Genomic DNA, 14,648 nt, shown 5'->3' on the forward strand with positions numbered 1-14,648 from the left:
TCACACCTGAGATGCTTCAAGTAGATATAGGGAAGTATAATATATATTTTATATGAATATTAGTCACGGCTTACCATAACATGAATTACCATAACATGAATTTACATATCATTATATTATTGAGAACATATAACGATATTATTATTAATAATATTATTTATTACATCATTTTGCCAAAGAAGAAAGTAGATTTTATTAATATTTTAATTTGAGGGTTCCAATCAATGTCTGTCACCCTCAAAAGGGGGAATTGTTAAATATTAATTATTCTTATTTTTATTCTGTACCGAGCACATGGTTTCTTGCTGACACTATGAAAAGCTATTTCTGTGTATGTAGCTCAGAGTATAAGTTAACTCCATATACAGAAGACACGTGATCTGTAGAAACCATATAAATAACGTCTCTAAGGAGGGTGGGGGGCTTTTTGTCACGTGGGACGGTCACCTCCCTTCCTTCACCATCATTCTCCATGGACATGGGACAAGACACGAGGAACAACAGCTGTTAGCTACTCCATGCCATGATGACTTCAGACTTTCACACAGACAGATGACTTCTACCATTCAGGACCCTGGAAAGATGAGTAATAGGAGAAGCGCTGATATCTACACATGGACACTCTGTTTGTAATTGTTTCATCTACCTTTTATGTTTTGGTTGCGATGGTGGATAACTCAATAAACCACTATACTTTCGTCAGAATATCATGACATTTTTATTTTAAGAATAACGCACCTGGTTAAGTCTTGATTAGATATTTTTGCGCTATAACGATTTTTAACAATACTGGAACATTGACTGGAGGCCAGGAACAAAGAACTAGGTGGAGTTAAATAGAGCAGCACCTAACGACTTAACCTCGTCACCTGAGGAAGGAAACTCAGAAGCCGCAGCCCCACTCACATCCACCAGCGGAAGCTCATAGACAGAACCAGCCGAAGTACCACTCATGACCACAGGAGGGAGCTTGACCACAGAATTCACAACAGTACCCCCCCCTTGAGGAGGGGTCACCGAACCCTCACCAGAGCCCCCAGGCCGACCAGGATGGGCCAAATGAAAGGCACGAACAAGATCGGCAGCATGAACATCAGAGGCAAAGACCCAGGAATTATCTTCCTGACCATAACCCTTCCATTTAACCAGGTACTGAAGTTTCCGTCTCGAAATACGAGAATCCAAAATCTTCTCCACTATATACTCCAACTCCCCCTCAACCAAAACCGGGGCAGGAGGATCAACGGATGGAACCACAGGTGCCACGTATCTCCGCAACAATGACCTATGGAATACGTTATGGATGCAAAAAGAAGCTGGAAGGGTCAAACGAAAAGACACAGGATTAAGAACCTCAGAAATCCTATACGGACCAATGAAACGAGGCTTAAACTTAGGAGAGGAAACTTTCATAGGAATATAACGAGATGACAACCAAACCAAATCCCCAACACGAAGTCGGGGACCCACACAGCGCCTGCAGTTAGCGAAACGTTGAGCCTTCTCCTGAGACAATGTCAAATTATCCACCACATGAGTCCAAATCTGCTGCAACCTATCCACCACAGTATCCACACCAGGACAGTCAGAAGACTCAACCTGCCCTGAAGAGAAACGAGGATGGAAACCAGAATTGCAGAAAAACGGCGAAACCAAAGTAGCCGAGCTGGCCCGATTATTAAGGGTGAACTCAGCCAAAGGCAAAAAAGACACCCAATCATCCTGATCAGCAGAAACAAAACATCTCAGATATGTTTCCAAGGTCTGATTGGTTCGTTCAGTCTGGCCATTTGTCTGAGGATGGAAAGCCGAGGAAAAAGACAAATCAATGCCCATCCTAGCACAAAAGGCTCGCCAAAACCTCGAAACAAACTGGGAACCTCTGTCAGAAACGATGTTCTCAGGAATGCCATGTAAACGAACCACATGCTGGAAGAACAATGGTACCAAATCAGAGGAGGAAGGCAATTTAGACAAGGGTACCAAATGGACCATCTTCGAGAAGCGATCACAAACAACCCAAATGACCGACATTTTTTGAGAGACGGGGAGATCCGAAATAAAATCCACAGAGATATGTGTCCAGGGCCTCTTCGGGACTGGCAAGGGCAAAAGCAACCCACTGGCACGAGTCAAAGTCAAAACGGGAGAAAAACAGCGACCAACGAGCCTGTCTAGGATTCAACCGTTTGGCAGACTCGAGATAAGTCAAGTTCTTATGATCAGTCAAGACCACCACGCGATGCTTAGCTCCTTCAAGCCAATGACGCCACTCCTCGAATGCCCACTTCATGGCCAGCAACTCTCGATTGCCAACATCATAATTACGCTCAGCAGGCGAAAACTTCCTGGAAAAGAAGGCGCATGGTTTCATCACCGAGCCATCAGAACTTATTTGCGACAAAACAGCCCCTGCTCCAATCTCAGAAGCATCAACCTCGACCTGGAATGGGAGCGAAACATCTGGTTGACACAACACAGGGGCAGAAGAAAAACGACGCTTCAACTCCTGAAAAGCTTCCACAGCAGCAGAAGACCAATTGACCACATCAGCACCTTTCTTGGTTAAATCAGTCAACGGTTTAGCAATACTAGAAAAATTATTGATGAAGCGACGATAAAAATTAGCAAAGCCCAGGAACTTTTGCAGACTCTTCAGAGATGTCGGCTGAGTCCAATCATAAATGGCCTGAACTTTAACAGGGTCCATCTCGATAGTAGAAGGGGAAAAAATGAAACCCAAAAATGAAACCTTCTGAACACCAAAGAGACACTTTGACCCCTTCACAAACAAAGAATTCGCACGCAGGACCTGGAACACCATTCTGACCTGCCTCACGTGAGACTCCCAATCATCCGAGAAGACCAAAATATCATCCAAGTATACAATCAGGAATTTATCCAGGTACTCTCGGAAGATGTCATGCATAAAGGACTGAAACACTGATGGAGCATTAGAAAGCCCGAATGGCATAACCAGGTACTCAAAATGGCCCTCGGGCGTATTAAATGCTGTTTTCCATTCATCGCCCTGTTTAATGCGCACAAGATTATACGCACCACGAAGATCTATCTTGGTGAACCAACTAGCCCCCTTAATCCGAGCAAACAAATCAGACAGCAGCGGCAAGGGGTACTGAAATTTGACCGTGATTTTATTTAGAAGGCGGTAATCAATACAAGGTCTCAGCGAACCATCCTTCTTGGCCACAAAAAAGAACCCTGCTCCCAATGGCGACGACGACGGGCGAATATGACCCTTCTCCAAGGATTCCTTTACGTAACTCCGCATAGCGGCGTGCTCAGGCACAGACAAATTAAACAGTCGACCTTTAGGAAACTTACTACCAGGAATCAAATCGATAGCGCAATCACAATCCCTATGCGGGGGTAGGGCACTGGACTTGGGCTCATCAAATACATCCCGGTAATCCGACAAGAACTCTGGGACCTCAGAAGGGGTGGATGATGAAATAGACAGAAATGGAACATCACCATGTACCCCCTGACAACCCCAGCTGGACACAGACATTGATTTCCAATCCAATACTGGGTTATGGACTTGTAGCCATGGCAACCCCAACACGACCACATCATGCAGATTATGCAACACCAAAAAGCGAATATCCTCCTGATGCGCAGGAGCCATGCACATGGTCAGCTGGGTCCAGTACTGAGGCTTATTCTTGGCCAAAGGCGTAGCATCAATTCCTCTCAATGGAATAGGATACTGCAAGGGCTCCAAGAAAAACCCACAGCGCCTAGCATACTCCAAGTCCATCAAATTCAGGGCAGCGCCTGAATCCACAAATGCCATGACAGAATAGGATGACAAAGAGCAGATCAAAGTAACGGACAAAAAAAATTCGACTGTACCGTACCAATGGTGGCAGAGCTAGCGAACCGCTTAGTGCGCTTAGGACAATCGGAGATAGCATGAGTGGAATCACCACAGTAAAAACACAGCCCATTCCGTCGTCTGTGTTCTTGCCGTTCAGCTCTGGTCAAAGTCCTATTGCATTGCATAGGCTCAGGTTTATGCTCAGATAATACCGCCAAATGGTGCACAGTTTTACGCTCACGTAAGCGTCGATCGATCTGAATGGCCAAAGACATAGACTCATTCAGACCAGCAGGCATAGGAAATCCCACCATGACATCCTTAAGGGCTTCAGAGAGACCCTTTCTGAAAATGGCTGCCAGAGCACATTCATTCCATTGAGTGAGCACAGAACACTTCCTAAATTTCTGACAATATATCTCTACCTCATCCTGACCCTGACACAGAGCCAGCAAGATTTTCTCTGCCTGATCCACTGAATTAGGTTCATCATAAAGCAACCCGAGCGCCAGAAAAAACGCATCAATATCACATAATGCAGGATCTCCTGGCGCAAGGGAAAATGCCCAGTCTTGAGGGTCGCCACGTAATAAAGAAATAATGATCTTTACTTGTTGAACAGGGTTTCAAAGCCAGAAATAGTTTACAATTATTTTTGAAATTCAGAAACTTAGCTCTATCTCCAGAAAATAACTCAGGAATAGGAATTTTAGGTTCTAACATAGGATTCTGAACCACTAAATCTTGAATGTTCTGAACACTTATAGCGAGATTATCCATCAAAGAGGACAGACCTTGAATGTCCATGTCTACACCTGTGTTCTGAACCACCCTGATGTAAAGGGGAAAAAAAAGACAAAACACAGTGCAAAGAAGAAAAAAAAAGGTCTCAGAACTTCTCTTTTCCCTCTATTGAGAAGCATTAGTACTTTGGGCCTCCAGTACTGTTAAGAACAGGTGATTCAGAACCACAATGGACCTAGTGGTTAAGAGCACACAAAGTGACCTGATAGTTACTAACATAGGACGAGCTCTAAGACGTGGGAACTCTGCTGACCGCAATCCCTAATCCTATCATACCACACTAGAGGTAGCCGTGGATTGCGCCTAACGCTCCCTATGCAACTCGGCACAGCCTGAGAAACTAACTAGCCCTGAAGATAGAAAAATAAGCCTACCTTGCCTCAGAGAAATTCCCCAAAGGAAAAGGCAGCCCCCCACATATAATGACTGTGAGTTAAGATGAAAATACAAACACAGAGATGAAATAGATTTAGCAAAGTGAGGCCCGACTTACTGAATAGACCGAGGATAGGAAAGATAGCTTTGCGGTCAGCACAAAAACCTACAAACAACCACGCAGAGGGGCAAAAAGACCCTCCACACCGACTAACGGTACGGAGGTGCTCCCTCTGCGTCTCAGAGCTTCCAGCAAGCAAGAAAAACCAATATAGCAAGCTGGACAGAAAATATAGCAAACAAAAGTAACACAAGCAGAACTTAGCTTATGCAGGGCAGACAGGCCACAAGAACGATCCAGGAGAGAGCCAGACCAATACTGGAACATTGACTGGAGGCCAGGAACAAAGAAATAGGTGGAGTTAAATAGAGCAGCACCTAACGACTTAACCTCGTCACCTGAGGAAGGAAACTCAGAAGCCGCAGCCCCACTCACATCCACCAACGGAAGCTCATAGACAGAACCAGCCGAAGTACCACTCATGACCACAGGAGGGAGCTTGACCACAGAATTCACAACAGTCCCCACAATCAGGAAGTCGTCCAGATATGGCACCACCAGTATGTCCTTTTCCCAGCGATGAGCTGTTACCTCTGATATTTTTGTAAATATCCGGGGAGCTAATGCTGGCTCAAATGGGAGTGCCATGTACTGCTACTCTGAGGAATCTCCGATACTGGGTGTAGATTGGTAGAAGAGAACCTTCACTGCTGTCCTCACCGACTCCATCTTGAATGAAGGGACTACCAGGAATTTGTTTAAAGCCTTCAAATTTATTATGGTTCTTAAGGATGCGTCTGTTTTTTTATCAGAAATGAGGGGGAGTAGAACCTATTTTTTATTTCCACTGGAGGAACTTCTTCCAACACGATTCTCCCTGAGTGCCAGGACCTCGCTTTCCAGCACCAGTTGTTTGTGCGGGGACGGCTGCGTAGGGGTTTCGATGTATCTTTACCGTGTAGAGGAATGAAATCTTAGTTTTAGACCTGATCGTAGGATACCAAGGATCCAGGCACTGGAAGAAATTCTTTCCCAGGTTTGGAGGAAAAGAGAAAGCATTCCCCCCACCCGGGAAGTTGAATCATTGAGGGGGTTTTTGGCTTCCTGGGAGGGATCTCCTGAAGAAGAAACCTCTGCCTCTCATAGATGGTTCTTCCAGCTTATCCCGATCTTTGGATGACTTCTTGCGGGCGTAATCTCCCTTCCGAAAGGACCACCGAAATTATGGAAAGGGGATTTTGGGAAACCCTGTCTGATGTCCCCAGCTTTATCTAGTATTTCGTAGAGGGCAGGCCCAAGCAGGATTTTACCGTCACAGGTGAGAGAACTTAGTTTAACTTTCGCCTGCCTGTCCCCTGGCCAACACTTGAGCCAGACCGCCCTATGACCCGCATTAGACAGCTGATCTGGCTGCCAACTTAGCCGAGTCTGCAGAAGCATCCGCCAGGAATACTGCTGCCCCTTTAACGGTTGAGATTGAGGCTAGGATGGTATCCCTTAGGACCTTTTGCTCTGATTGATCTTCCAAGTTATGTAGCTAAAATCTGAGATCTAGCTGTGCAACTTGCCACAATCGCTGGTCTTAGGGCACCTGCAGGGGACTCCCATGCTGCTCTGTCAGTCTTTCTATCCAACGGGTCCTTTAGCAAACCCAGATCATCAAAAGGCAGGGAGCACCTCCTGGATATCTTGGATATTACTACATCCAGCTTAAAGGCTTTATCCAAAGAAGTAGTAGCTTTTTTTTCAAAGGGATAGTTCCTTTTAAAGGAAGCCATAAAGTGCCCTTTTCTGTCTGGTCTATCCCACTCCCTCTTAATGAGGTTCTGCCCCTGTTCATTCACTGGGAAAGTCCGGTGTTTTCTCTGCTCGAGGCTCCAGAACATTAAGTCCTGAACTGACCTCTTGGATTTCTGGTTTACCAAAACCATTGTGGACCTTATGGACTTAAATAACTTATCTGTTTCATATAAGGGAAAACAATGTCAACTCTCCGCTGTCACTGTCAGATGAGGTGGAACTTCGATCAGATTCTCACAGGCTCTCTTCCTCTGACCCTGCAGAATCATCCGGTGAAGGGGACATCCTTAATCTCTTTTTTCCCCTAATTCTCCTATCTTCTGAGTGGGCCAGTGAACTTTCGGATCTCTGAACCGCCGTTTTAGTCAAGGATCTCAGGCTGGCAGAAAAATTAAATTAGGGGAATCCTCTGAAATAGTCTGCTCTATACATGCTTGACAAGGCTTCTTTGACCATATTCTTGACAGCCCCTGTCCACAGAAGGGGCACTCCCTATGTTTTGTCTTCCCAGTACACTTCCTAGGGACCTCCTATCTTCCGCCCCAGAAAACAAAATAAAGGCAGAGAGAGATATGGAGAAAAAAATTTAAAAAAAGAAAAAAAGACCATTAGCTTGCTGGACTTCCTTGTAGATGACTCACCACTCGGAAGCTTTATACGGGTACCGCATCAGGAGGCTGGACGATGTCAGAAAGGTCTCCCCTGGAGACTGCAGACTCCTAAATCCAACTAGAACTGCGACGGCTCCTGGCTCCTGCTGTTCCTCACATGCTGCCCAAATGTCCCCCACTGCAGCTGCCTTGTGGATTTGCATCTGGCTGCTAGGGTGCCTGCTTTCTATGGGGATGAGATGGGTGTCTCCTGTCCGGCTTTTTCAGCTGCTGCTGCTGTAGTGGTGGTTGCGCAGGCTGCTCCAGTGGTTGCTGTACCTCCATCTTGCCCACATTTCTGAGTGCCGGAGGTCCCTTTACATACCATCTCCACGTGGGAGCCGCTGGCCAGCACGCAGCCACTTCTGGTACCCGACCCTAGAAGTCGTATGCAAGAGCGTCATTAGGACATGACCTCCGGGGGCTGCGCACTTCCGGTTCATGCATCCGACGGGCATCAGCCTGGATCCTGCTGGTGTTCCGTGCTACAATGCTCTCATGGCGCCTCCTGAGAAGCCCCCACCGAGGTGAAGGTTACTGTATGCCGCGTCTGCCGTGACGTTCTGCATCTGCGGCCATTCTCCATATTCTCTTCTCCCTGTTGCACAGTATACGCTATGCCCCGGGGATAAGTGGGTAATGGGTACCAGCAATAGTCTGAGCCCCGCTCACACTCGCTCAGGGAGGAAACCCCAGTGGGGCCTCCGTGGTGCTTCCAGCACTCTCTGGTGACGGCCACAGCAGAGCCCGTGCCCTGCCAAACCACCGACCGCCCCGGGGCCAATAATCCTCTTCTTCTTTCACCACCGATTTACTGAGGGTATACCATCAAGAACAGGAAACCAACTAATGCTGAGACAGGAGCCGACCTTTTTATCTTGAATGTTTCCTATCCTTAAAGGGCAGATCCCCTCTCTCGTGGTGCTGTCATGGGTGACTGAAAAAAAAATAACTACCAAATGTATGTACCAGTATATTATAGATTGTAAAGAACGCTACTGATGTTATAAGTCTGATAAAATGATCTTGGACAGAACAGAACAGTGCATCCTGCGGCTCACTGGTAATGTTTCTGCCCTCAATATCAGTTCTAAATTTGGAATCCCTGGAACTGATAAACATAAATTAAGAGACATCCACTAACCACAGTGTCCAGTCTTAGGGCTGTGAATACAAAAGAATCACTTCTACAGAGAAGACCATCTAAAATAGTGTAACAACTTGTTTTTCTGTTTAAGCATTTCATCTGAACCCATAAAATCCATGCAAAAAAAAAAAACTGTGTAAACAAAACACAAAATTTGAACCCAAGACGAAAGCGGCAACTGAGAGTGGAATCTGTGACTTCTCTGCATTTAATTTAGTGGTCACTACTCACCTGTGCGGTTATCTGTGGGAATCTCCTCTTTCCACCTCTCATCATCCCTCACATATGTCTCTGTAGTATTAATATGGGTCAGATCTTTACCCTGAAAGAAATTGAAAAAAGTCACAGACAAATGGAGAAGTTGTTAGTAATTATTCAGAAAAAAAGAAATGAAAAAAAATTATCATGTCGATCACAAATGACATGACAGCAATAGTTATCACATAGCTGCAGGTCTCCTGTAAAAATCCATTTCAAAAACCTGACCGGCACATCCAAACATAGACTCAGTGTGAACAGGTGCTGAACCTAGAGTCGCCAACTCGTATATAGTTAAGTAAATAAGGCAGCACACTGCAGCGCTAGAACATACAAACTTGATAAACGAAATTTGAACTGCATTACTGCACTAGAAATATGAAAAATGAGAGCGTTTAGCGCATAAAAATGGCCAATTTTATGTGTACCTGGTAGCCCCTTTACGGCATCTCTCTTATACCAGGTCCTACACTTTTAATTACAGCAGGTCCAATACCCCTCCATAGAAAGAGAGAATTTTAGTCTAGGAAGAGGTTTCACATGTACCCATTCAGATGGAGCCGTTTATTCTCAGCGAGGTAAGGCAAGTGTAGGACCTGGTATAAGAGAGATGCCGTAAAGGGGCTACCAGGTACACATAAAATTGGCCATTTTTATGCGCTAAACTCTCTCATTTTTCATATTTCTAGTGCAGTAATGCAGTTCAAATTTCGTTTTTCAAGTTTGTATGTTCTAGCGCTGCAGTGTGTTTCCTGTAAAAATCCGACCTGTTGGCTCCTAATTCTAGCTAGCAGTCTCCATAACCAGAAAATTGTGTCACATCTAATGTTCATGATTAGCTTTATCCTCTCATGTCCACCAAGTATTAAACATACATCAAATGGCCACATTATTAGTAACATCTAGTAGAACATTGGAGCTTCACAACCTCAGAAAATCATCCTGTCACAGATTCCACTAAATGATAAAATATTGGTCCATGTCAATAGGGCAGCTTCTAGTAGTTACCACAAATTAGATGGAGGCACTTGCATGTCCTAAATAACCAATTCTACGTCCTCCCTGAGATGCTCTTTTGAATTAAGACCTGGCCAATATAAGGGTCGGGGAAGTATTTTATGACTATACGACTCTTGTGGCACGGTCCATTGTCCTTCTACTGTAAGCTCTAGTGTAGAACATCCTGGAATCAGAGGACCCAGAATGTGCCATTAAAACATACTCTGCACAATCACTCCATCTCCACCAGCCTCAAATGTTGACACCTGATAGGAAGACGACACGGATTCATGCTGAATGTGCCTAAAAAACCTCATCAGATTAGCAGTGTCTGAAATGACCTTGCCTTGTTCAAAGTTACTCAGATTGCTCGATTATCCCATTCTTGTGTGGATTCACACCAAAACAGATAATTTCATATCACTTCCTGCTGCACTTCAGGGTCACAAGTCAAATTTCCACCCATGAAGAGGGACGGGTCTCAAATAAATTATCCATTGAGTGTATAATACTGGTGGATAAAAGAGAACCAAACACAAGGCCTTCACAGCCTTCTATACATAATAGGGAAGATTTCATGGCACCTTTTCTTAATCTACCTGATGATGCTGAGGAACATTGGAATTTTCTTGTTTACAGTTCTGTGGAAGAAGAGGACAGGGACATCTCTCTGGTGTTGTCTTCTTAATGGATGGAACTGGAGAAAACACATACAGGGACTGAATTTATTCTTTACATACAGATAATTATAGTCTGTGTGTATTTAGTCCTGTCTATTACCTGGTGATGTGAGGGGCTGGGGAACCTTCATCATGACGTCCTGGTACAGATCTTTGTGTCCTTCTAAAAACTCCCACTCCTCCATGGAGAAATATATGGCGACATCCTTACACCTTATAGGAACCTGACACATACAATGGTACAGTCAACACCCCGATCCCTTCATGGCATTACTGTAAAATGTCCCGGCATTCCCAGCAGTGTCACCTCTCCAGTCAGCAGCTCAATCATCTTGTAGGTGAGTTCTAGGATCTTCTGGTCTTTGATGTCCTCATGTATCAGGGGATGACGTGAAGGTCCCATGATTGGGCCCAGGGGTCTTTCACATCCCTCAAACACAGGGGCCTGACAGCGCTCACTAGGGGTTTTCACTAATATGTAATCCTGGTTATGGAGAGACACATTAATAAATCTCACTAGACATTTCCTCACCTCTCCAGTTCTGTCCATCTGTTATTCCCATAAATGAGAATGATGTAATGTAACGTCATCAGAATCACTCACCTCTCCAGTAAGCCAGAATAGGATCTCTAGGGTGAGGTCTATCATCCTCGCTGCCATCTTGACCCTGTCCCTATCTATCCTTCACAGGTCAGTCAGGAGAATTCTCTTATATAGAAGATCTCCACTGAGAGGATCCAATATTGTAGGGACCTGAATGGGAAGAAGATAACGATGTAACATCATAAAGATCCCATGTAACAAATCTGCGGAGCTGTTACCGGCTTCACATGATCACTACATCCAGTCATGGCCCCGTCGTGCCCCCGGTATAACACACAGTCCAATTATAGTCACATACAGAGATATATCACAGAATATCTCCAAAGCAGCACCAAAATCACAGAATAAATCTAAAAGGAAAATCTAAATTATCTGAAACTTTCTTAGATATTCCATAAAAACAAGACAAAGTTATAAAGTGCAGGGAACATCCAGAGATTGGGATGGCAGAACCGGGGACGTCAGTAATAGAGATGAGAGAACTTGTTCGGAAAATGTTTGCCATTCTCAAATTCGGCATGAATGTAGCATATTCGAATTTGCGTTCAGTTTCATGAGCGTTTCCACTAATGCTTTTGTTATTACTTTGGCTAGGATAGGGTGATGTTTGAGGAGAGGGGGAGGGGGGAATGTTTGTTGAGGGGAGGGGGTTTGTAGAGGTTAGAGGAGCAAGTGAAGAGTTTTAGAGGTGCGGCGTTCTCTTTTTTTCCCCTTAACTTTATGTGTGTTGATTCCAGCAGCCAATCAGGGTGCAGAAACCATCCACAATGTCATGACAAAAGGTCTTTGTGACTGGCTGCCAAAGTCACTTGTCTCTGGCCATGTAAAAAGCGGATATCTTGTTTTGCTGGCGCCATTGTCTCAGTGTCACAGTGCAGAGATGTCACTCCTGCACTAGTGCTGGTGCTGAAAGTGAACTTGTCAGCTAACTAGATAGAATCCTGTCCTGTTTGAATTCGATCTCCCAGCATCGAACTAGATTGTGCAAAAACTGTGTGGCAGGAAGGAGCAGGACGTGTTTTGCAGGAGCTCCTGTGGGCTGCCGCTATAAGCGAGAATTTGAGCCCTAATGTCCGGATCCTCACCTCCCAAACTGCTCCCCCGGATAACCAGAGAACATTCGTGGAATAACGCTGGGCTCCCCAGACTTCATGGTGGAGTGGAGGGGAATCTCAGACTGAGGATGAGGGCCGGGACTATTCGCGGCCGTCATCTTGGACACGAGGGAGAGCTTCCTCATCTCATGCCTCTGCTCCTGTCGGGCCCCTCAGTTGAGAACTTCGGCTAACTACGAGTATGTGCTTTCGGGAGGATATTGTTAGAATCAGTTTAGTTTCTGACTATCCGCCATTTTCATGTGGTTTTCTGGCTGCTGGTCTTTTCCCTCTGATGCTGGGTTTGTCTTTGGTCAGGTGATTGTATCACTCTTTATTAACCAGCACATGCCTCCCATTCCTTGCTGGACAAAAGTGTTAATCTGCTCTGGCTCTGGCTTGGTGCTTTGCTTTATCTTCTGTGTGTGTAATTTGGGCATTACTGGGAGTTCTGGTTCTGCTAGTCTTAGTTTCTGTCTTCTGTTTGTATCTGCAGCCTTCTCTGTGTTTTCTATTAGGCGGTGACCTGTTTTTGTACCCAGTCCTTAGATCTTTCAGGGAACCCCTTCCCCCAATCTATAGGTCTTCGCTTGAGATTAACCTAGGATTGTCGGTGAGTCTATTCGCAAGGAATGGGTCGCCCACTCCATCGTAAGGTATCAGCCTAGTCTCAGTGCAGGGTCAGTTTTGCCCTTCTACCCTAGTCCTGTGTTGCAGATCTGTAACAGATATCCTCCGGTGTCCCTACAGAGTCACTCACCCTCATCAACGTTTCTCCAGAGTCAGTGGGGCGTTCAGTGAGGTGCGTGCTGCAGGCCCTGTGAGGCTCTGCAGTGTGAAGCAGCAGGCTCTCCCTCCCTGCTACACAAGGTGGTACAAGGTACATACATTAGTCCTGTCAGCCCTGATCCACAGCGCAGGCGCCAGATTCCCAGCCCCGCAGTGTGAATACATCATAACACACTGCGGGGCGGGATCTGGGGCCTCCGCTATATGCAGGCGAGATATCTTTACATCACCTGATGCAAGTTCCTTGGCAGCGCGCATGGCGCATGCATGAGAACTGATTGCAGTGCGCAGGCGCCGGTGACGTCACAACAAAGAGAGGAGGCAGTGCCTGGAGGACAGAGGGGGATGATGGATGGCTGCAAGGCGGTTGAGTTAGGGGGAGAAAACATACCTCCCTGACTCAATAGAGGTATGGCGGGAAATTTATAAAAATCATTATTTCAGAGTTCCTAGGGATAATAAACATAAGAGCCACCTTCACAGAATGCAGCCTTAGTGCTGCTGAAGGTGGCTCTTTTACTTTAATAGGCCCTGGGGGGGGGGGTGACAGGTTCCCTTTAACTATCCCGGTGTGTGGGGCGTGTCCTAGCTGGCCATGTGAGCGGTCGCATAGAAGAGCGCTCCCACTGCTAAAAAGTGATTTATCCTGTGCAGGCACCGCGGGCCAGGCTTTTCTGCTGCTTAACAGCTGGCTGAGGGTCGGGGGAGCTGCGCGGTGCAGGGCGGTGGATCTGACGGTGGAGGAGATGACCAGGCGATGGCAGAAAGACGCGGGAGCTGGCGATGCAGGAGCCAGCCAAGATGACGCCGAGGCCAGGGAGCAAGCTGATAAAGAAAATGCTGCATGACAGAGACGTATGGAAGTGGCGACGAAGCTCCAGCAGTATGCCAGAGTGGAGGCTGTGGAGGAGGCAGAGGAAGGAACCGGAGCTGGAGCTGATAAGAAGGAGGAGGATACAGTCCTGGTTGCAAAACATGAGATACAGAGGGGGAAGGAGAGAGGCAGCATGGCGGGGGCAAAAGGGGGACCTGAAGGTTTGATGCAGGAAGAGGAGCCGACCCTCAGAGAAGTTGCTGCGTTGATCTCCTCGTGCCAGCATTCCCTGAATTCCCTGACCCTGCAGATGAGGGAGGTAAAAGGGGACACAGCACAAGTTAATGCAGCCCTGCAAAAGATGGACAGACGTACGGGAGCGGTGTAGGAGAGGGTGAACATGGCAGAAGACCACATAGTTAAACTGCAAAAAGCTGAGAAAAAGTTCGCCCAAGCAATATCAGAGCTCGCTGCCAAAAATGAGGATCTGGAAAATAGATCCAGAAGGAATAATATACGTATAGTGGGGCTGCCTGAAAAGACTGAGGATAGAAACCCCACAGAGTTTGTTGAAAGCTGGATGCTGGAGAAAATTGGGGGCACAGTGCTGACAAAAGTTTTTGCTGTTGAAAGAGCTCATAGGGTCACGCCGCAGCCCCCTGCCCCCTGCCCCAAGAGCGAATCCCCGTACCATGCTTGCCAAAATACTGAACTTCATTTCTGAGACATTAT

The 14,648-nt window shown here is 46.1% G+C and overlaps 1 protein-coding gene across 3 annotated transcripts in view; it reads right to left on the bottom strand.

Moving 5' to 3' along the window:
• Nucleotides 1-14,648, bottom strand: part of LOC138664075 (gastrula zinc finger protein XlCGF57.1-like) — a 77,744-nt gene that overhangs the window by 15,424 nt on the left and 47,672 nt on the right. For all 3 annotated transcript variants that reach the window (XM_069750501.1, XM_069750503.1, XM_069750502.1), the window contains exons 2-6: nucleotides 11,220-11,369; nucleotides 10,923-11,099; nucleotides 10,716-10,839; nucleotides 10,535-10,632; nucleotides 8,910-9,000 (exon numbers count right to left, since the gene is read on the bottom strand). In XM_069750501.1, coding sequence (XP_069606602.1) covers nucleotides 8,910-9,000; nucleotides 10,535-10,632; nucleotides 10,716-10,839; nucleotides 10,923-11,099; nucleotides 11,220-11,276 — 547 coding nt within the window. In that variant the 5' untranslated portion in view covers nucleotides 11,277-11,369. The remainder of the gene's footprint in view (nucleotides 1-8,909; nucleotides 9,001-10,534; nucleotides 10,633-10,715; nucleotides 10,840-10,922; nucleotides 11,100-11,219; nucleotides 11,370-14,648) is intronic.

This window comes from Ranitomeya imitator, chromosome 2, assembly GCF_032444005.1.
Source record: "Ranitomeya imitator isolate aRanImi1 chromosome 2, aRanImi1.pri, whole genome shotgun sequence".
Lineage (NCBI taxonomy): Eukaryota > Metazoa > Chordata > Amphibia > Anura > Dendrobatidae > Ranitomeya > Ranitomeya imitator.